The 6,862-nt window shown below is 44.3% G+C and overlaps 1 protein-coding gene across 1 annotated transcript; it reads right to left on the reverse strand.

The window, feature by feature from the left end:
- Positions 1-220: 220 nt before the first annotated feature.
- Positions 221-5,617, reverse strand: CAMK2N1 (calcium/calmodulin dependent protein kinase II inhibitor 1). Its single transcript, XM_083511382.1, has 2 exons — positions 5,135-5,617; positions 221-1,786 (listed from the first exon to the last, which is right to left on the reverse strand). The coding sequence occupies exons 1-2, from the start codon at positions 5,301-5,303 to the stop codon at positions 1,716-1,718; spliced, it is 240 nt and encodes a 79-aa protein (XP_083367508.1). The 5' UTR covers positions 5,304-5,617; the 3' UTR covers positions 221-1,715.
- Between the last annotated feature and the right edge of the window lie 1,245 nt (positions 5,618-6,862).

Raw genomic sequence — 6,862 nt, forward strand, 5'->3', positions numbered from 1 at the left:
AATCAATACGGACTTTTGTCATGGAAGTCATAAAATGTAAAAGGGGGGGGGAACCAACCAGCACTAATGCACTGTTTAAACGGGAAAATTTGGGCTACCGAATTCAAATCCTTGCCCAACCATTAAATTTGCTTACTAAGACTGATCTAACCACTATCTTTCAGCTTGTTTTACCTTGCAGGGCTGTTATAAGGATAAAATGAAACAAGAACACAAGAACTTTCTTTTCTTTCTCTTTTTTTCTTTCCTTTTTTATTATACATTTCAGAAATAGCCCTGTGCAAAGGAGTGCAACATACACGATATTTATAAGTAAAGGAAACAAGACTACCCATTGAAAGGTCATTCCAGAGTTTATGCGAAGAGAACGGCAAAAAAAATATTTCCTCACTTGAAGAGGCATTTCCCCTCTTGTTTTGCAGGTCATGCAAAAAGTAAGTAAAATTGAAGTACAATCAGGAGAACCAGAAAGGAAGAAAGGAGAAAATGGAGGAGACTCCGAAAGTCAGCTTCCCATAGGTATATGTGTGTTTCACGTAAAGAGATCAGTAAAGAGCCTTTATAAAGAAGAGGATTATTCAGGTACAAAAATGCATCTTTACGTGGACTCAAAATCACAAAAATGGGAAAAGGGAAAAAGAATAATGCCTTTTGGCATTTCAAAATATTTGGCACACTTGTCACTGTATTGTGGTTTGGGATGGTTTTTTTTGTTTTTGTTTTTTTTTGCAGGGTGGGGTGTTTTTTGTGTGACAGAGAATAAAGTCACAGTTTTTTTAAAAAAGAAAGAAAGAAAGCAGTTAGCCCACATTGCTTGCTTGTGGTCATTAGAAAAAGCGATGCACATCTTTTGTTTTTTCTGCCCCCATTTCACATATAAAATTAAATTTCTCTATCTCCTTAAGAACAATTGCCTCCTGCAACAGTGAAATACCAGATTTGCAATCTGTTTTCAGAAAATAATAATACTGAGAGAATTTCTTCCCTGTAGAATCCCTTCCTTAGAAAAGTTTTGGTTCCGTACATTCCACTGAAACTTTAAAAGGTAGCTAGAATTAAATATAGATATAGATATATAGATATATGTTTATAATTATAATTATATATCATTATTTTCCCCTCCCTTTCCCCACCCACATTCATAAATACAGACATTTTCTTTTAAAAAAATGGAGATGGAGAGCATATTGTATGGAAATGTATGGAATTGTTTTTGCAAGATTTTACCATGTAAACAAGTGCTTGTTCAGAACAAGTATAAACAGTGACACTTCCCAAGATTTCCAAGAAAACACTGCTAGATTCCCTGCCTTTTTTCTGTTCTGTATGTTTAAGGGACTTTTTAAAATCCAAATTCCCAATTACTCATCATCCAGAGAAAAAAAAAGGGGAGCACCAGTCTTAATTTAGACAACTGAGCTCTTCTTCGTACATTTCAATTTGTACGGTTTGCATTTTACAGTTCCTGGAATCTAGTTGGGCTTGGATTTTTTATTTTTATCTTTTCACACATGAGTAAAACTGCTTTCCTCATCTCACACCGTCTGCCTCTGAGCCTGCTCCTAAGGATTTCGCAAGATGGGTCACAGGATAGCAAGGAATAACTTCAAAGTGCTATTAGTTTGCTTGCCTTTTTTGTTTTTTTGTTTACCCAATAATAAAAGGTCAATCATTTTCTTCCCCCTCCTTCTCACTCAGTGTCTCTGTGGAAAGATTTAAACTCCCGGAGGTGGTTTCTCTGAAATGTTTTTGAGGACATCATCAATTCTGTCGTCTTCAATGACAACTGTAAGCAGATAAAAAGAAAAGAAAGCAGAGCATTTAAGATTCTATGAAGCTTCCATTATTTGGATTTTAATTGCTGACATCGCCCTATAGTAAAAAGCCACAGGTTGGGGCGGGGCTTTAAAATGGGTGATAAAATGAGAAAGGGACAAATGTGAACCAGAGAACTGAAGTTCTGTAGCTGACAGTCCAAAGAAATGAGCCCTGCATCAGATTAACAATTTATCCCAGGTCTTGTAAAGGAGAATTACCTGGTGGATTTGTCTCAGAGCGAATTAGTGGGAGTGAAAGTGTGTGGGTTGAATTTACATCCATTTACTTACCTTGAAAACCATCATTTATCATTTGCAATTATTTTTAATCCCTCTTCCACGCAAAAATAAAATAAAAATTAATCTCCAGTCACACTATGTCCAATAGGGGATCATTACCTAGTGAGTGAAATTAGAGTTGCAGTCACAAAATGTTTTTTACTTGTGACTCAGAAAATCTGCTGTCACCCTCCCCATGACTGTAGGGTGTGTACGTACATGTATACACACACACACACACACACACACACACTCCTTTCTGAAAAGATGATTTCAGTCCAAATATGTGCTGTTCTTTCCAGAGGAGTGCCTGCAAAGTTTATCACTGAGAATCTGCTCTTTCAAAGGTCACAAAATCTACAACCTCAAAGGTGATATATAGAGTATCAAATTAAGATTCTTTTTTGTAAGCAAAACAAAAAAGCACCGACTCCACCAAAAAAACATGCAAATGAAGTCCCAGGTTAGCTAGTGCCATTACTATCCTAAAATTAATTGCAGGATCAGAAGCACAAAGAGACCACACACACACACACACACCCCTTCAACTCATTATAATTAAGCCCTAATTATGTTGGGTGAGACCCTCCAGTCTCAAGGAAAAACGTAAGCGAGTCGAAAGCTGTAAGTGGAAAGGGTCCATTGATGACCTCTGTCCCCTACTGGGGTCCTATTTTCCTTCCTCTGCGCCCACCTCTCTAAAATCTTAAATTTGAACGTTGGTACCTCCAACCCATTTCCTCTCTCCACCAAATCATTTGTCAGAAGTGAACTGGATCTAAGGATTGAAGAGGAGACAGAGGTTCTGCCTTTCAATAATACATTTCCCAACTCATCACCTGGAGCAGAGTGCTGTGCACCTCCAAGTCTTACTACTGTTACGTCAATAAGAATCTCAAGCGGAACCCACTGGGGACCTGCACATGGGTGAAAGGGGTGTCATGGTTTCTGTGCAGTGGGCCCACCTACTTGGGGTGGGGTCCAACCCCCCTCCCCCTCCCCCACAAAAATGGAGAATGGCCCAGTCTATAACCTCACACCTCTATATTATTGTATTTCCAGACAGCCATGCTGTTCCAGCAAAAACAACGGAATAGACTTGTGGCACCCGAAAGGCTTACCTATTTATTTTGGCATAAGCACTGCGCACCAAAACAAACTGAAGTGTCTTGATCGTTTTAAACATTGTTCTTGACCATCAGCAGCCAAAGTTGTTGTAATTACCACCACAGCCTTCCTTCCCTCACTGCCTAATTTCCCACATTTTAGATTGTAAGCGCTTAGAGGACAGTGACCAATCTCAATCTCTCTCTCTCTCTCATATGCTAACATACACCGAGGACACCAGCAGGAGAAGAAGAACTTCCAATTTCAGCAAATTCATTTGACTCCAGATATTTTTGCTTCACTGGGTCTTATAGGGACTGTGAGAGATAGGAGCACATGGGAATGGGAGACACACAGACTTATACTCCATATTATTGACACTGCGGTAGGAGCTTATGGAAAACCAGTTCTTCGGTAAATGAGCGTCAGATATGTGTGTGCATGCCCTTTTCTTGCACAGAGAGAGGGTGATTTTTCACTCAGCACTTTGGCCCCATTGAAGCCCCGATCAAAGGCCCTTTCCCAGCACTGCTGCAGAGAGTGCAGAAACTCTTCCTGGACAGGAGTTGCATGCATTGGGCTTTAAATCCCACCTCCTCACCTCACAACCATCTTTGGGAATGGGCACTCCTTCTATTTATTTTTTAAGCTTCTATCCTCTTGACACACACAAGCACACATCCAGCCTGCCTTGGGCATGTTTCTTAAGATTAAATTGCCAGGTCAAGGACCCCCCTGCTGCGGGTGCTTCTGGATCCAGGATATGTGGATGGGGTGGACAGCTAAAAGTCTGCAGAGGGATGGAGGGAGAAGGAGAGCAGAAAGGTTTGCATGGGCTTAGCGCAGAGAAAAGGCGAGGGGGTGAACGGGTGCAGGGTTAGGAAGAATTAACAGTTGCAGATTGCGTACAACATCAGTCAAACGCAGGGTGGACCTACTGAAATGAACGGACCACTTAAGTCGATTCAATTCAATGGGTCATCTCTGAGTTAAAACGTATTAAGAACTATGGCACAAACAAGTTTCACCCCAGCTGTTGTGCAAAGAAGTGGTTTTGGAGAAAAAGATGGATCATTTTTAAGGGTGTATTTATCTACGGGAAGGTGCTTTAAGCACAGGAACTGTTGGGAACATAGAAACACTGGAAGCTTCCTTATATCATGTCAGGCCGTTGTTTGATCTGGCTCTATTACCTACACTGACAGGCAGCAGCTCTCCAGGTTTCAGATAAGGGAGCTCCCTATCCCTACCTGGAGATGCCAAGAACTGAACCGGGGAACTTCAACATTGAAAGCAGGTGCTCCATCTCTGAGCTGCGGCCCGTCCTCTAAAAACAAAGCAAGATGCCCGACCTCGTGGCTCTAATCAAGGGGCCGGTTTTAACAGAAGCACTGAAAGTCAGGTCGCTGGTCTATCTAGCTTAGGGTTACCTACACTGACTGGCAGAGGCCCTTCAGGCTTTCGGACAGGGTACATTTCCAGCCCTACCTAGCGATATTTGGGGAGGGGGGGAATGAACCCTGGATCTTCTGCATTCAAAGCAGCTGCTCTGTCGTTCCTCACTGCTGCGCTCCCAGCACATCGAGGGGGAGTGTATGTGCTCCTATGGAACATGATGAGGCTTACTCTCGAGTAAGCACACCTAGGACTCCGCCATGGGAGCTCCTGGTGGTGGGAGAACCCAGAGAAATTGCAAATAAGGGTTTGTAACTAAGGGGATGCAAGCTCTCACAGGCCACCCCACTCTCGGAAAAGTTAAGAACTTCCACAACATTGGGGGGGAAGGGGCCCAGCAATTTGCCTCAAAGCAATGGGGAGGCTGGGGTGCAGTTTCCAAGCGCGCCCAACGACAGCCTCCCCTCGCCTGCTGCTCCTCCTTTATTCCGCGTCTACCCCGCATGTGCCCCGCATCGCTGCCCCGCTGCGCTCACCGCATTTGCTCCTGCCGATCTGCCCCAGCTTGGGGGGCCGCTTGGTCTGCCCCCCCGCGTAGAAGTTGTTGGTGTCCTGCAGGCGGCAGGTGAAGGAGATCTGCCCCACCTCGCCGCCGTCCCCGTAGGGCCCGATCTTCTCCTCGCTGTAAGGCAGCACCTCCGACATCGTCGCTTCCACCGAGGCAGCTCCCGGGAGAGCGAGGCGAGCGGGCGGGCGAGACTGCAGCGGCGGCAAGTAGCAGCTCCGGGAGGGCGAAGTCCCTCGGGCAGGTCCGCAGGGGTCGTCTCCGGGGTGCGGCTGGTGGCAGAAGTAGGATCAGGCGCAGGGGGGCCTGGGGGGCTGCCCGGCTAGGATGTGGCTCCTTGCCTAGCCTGTTTTTGCCTGGGGCTTGCGCGCTCGCGGCTGGGGAAGGTGCGCAGGGAAGGTGCTCAGCAGACTGGCAGGCAAAGCCCAGCGAGGAAGAGACAGGAGAGGGAGGGAGGGGAGGGACGGAGGGAGGGAGGGGAGGAGGAAAAAGGCAGAGATCCCTGGAAAAGCTACAGCGTCAGAGAGGGAGGAGGAATGGAGAGAGAGAGAGATGCATGCAGCTTGGAAAGTGTCTCACTCTTCTCTCAGCCGTGTCTCCTTGCGCTCATCCGTGTCTCTAAGGAAGAAAGCGCGTCGGAAAATTCCTGCGCTCTCCTTATCTCGCGTGTTCATCTCGGACCAGCTGCTGGCACGTCTTTTGCAACGGCGTTGATCTTACAGCCCATGCTTGCTTGTTTTGAAATGTTGCAGCCCAGCCTGCAGACCTTCCTCTGTGACTCCAGGAGACTAGCATGCTCACGTTACGGTTATTGCGAGCAGCAGCCAAAATGCATCTCTTTTTCGTCATTTTTTTTTCCCAAAAGGAAAGGGGTGGGGAAGAAATAAAATAACAGTAGATTACCCTTTAAGAAACGGCAGCGGCAGCAACAACTCAGGACACCCCTTGTCCAGCCTTGTTGTATTTGTTGGCCAATTTTTCACCAGCTGGCAAGAAAAGAATGGTATTTGTTTTACAACCTGCCTTTGCCGCCCTGTCAGCTCAGCATCCTCAGGGCAGATTATGGTAACCAATATTTTAAAAACGGGTAAAACAACTTGTGTACGTGTGAGCGCGCACACACGCACATATTTATGCACTCCTCATTCTGTTTGTGTGAATGCTTGCATGAATAATTTTGCCAAATGCATCTATGGTGTTTTCAATGGCTTGTTTGGCAAGAAAATAATTGCATTTATTTCTATTAAAACTTCCCATTGCCACCCTTCAGTCCCACAACCCCAGAGTGGCCGGCAATAAATGAATTTAAATATACAATTATATTATTATTTAAAAAAAAAATTATAGGGAAGTTTTTAATATTTAATGCTGTATTGTTTTTAACACTTGATTGGAAGCCGCCCAGAGTGCTGGGGAAACTCAGCCAGATGGGTGGGGTATAAATTATTATTATTATTATTATTATTATTATTATTATTATTATTATTGCTCTCCTAATCCCTGTGTGTGTTGCATTCCTTTGCCCAACATATCTATTGCGCTTTTAGCAGCTGGTTGTTGTTTTTTTCCCAAGGAAATAGCAGGTAATATGACATGAAACAAACATTTTTTAAAAATTAAGTGCAACTCAGTACACAAAGCATAAAACAATCACAACAATTAAAGTTAAATAGCAGGAAACAGGAAATACGTGACAGCT

This window comes from Podarcis liolepis (genome assembly GCF_965112155.1).
Source record: "Podarcis liolepis genome assembly, chromosome: 7".
NCBI lineage: Eukaryota > Metazoa > Chordata > Lepidosauria > Squamata > Lacertidae > Podarcis > Podarcis liolepis.

Excerpts from the sequence above, each read along its gene's own strand:
- CAMK2N1 (XM_083511382.1), bottom strand. The coding sequence starts at position 5,303 with ATGTCGGAGGTGCTGCCTTACAGCGAGGAGAAGATCGGGCCCTACGGG. Across the intron at positions 1,787-5,134 it reads GATCGGCAGGAGCAAATGCG|TTGTCATTGAAGACGACAGA; the intron begins GTGAGCGCAGCG and ends ATCTGCTTACAG.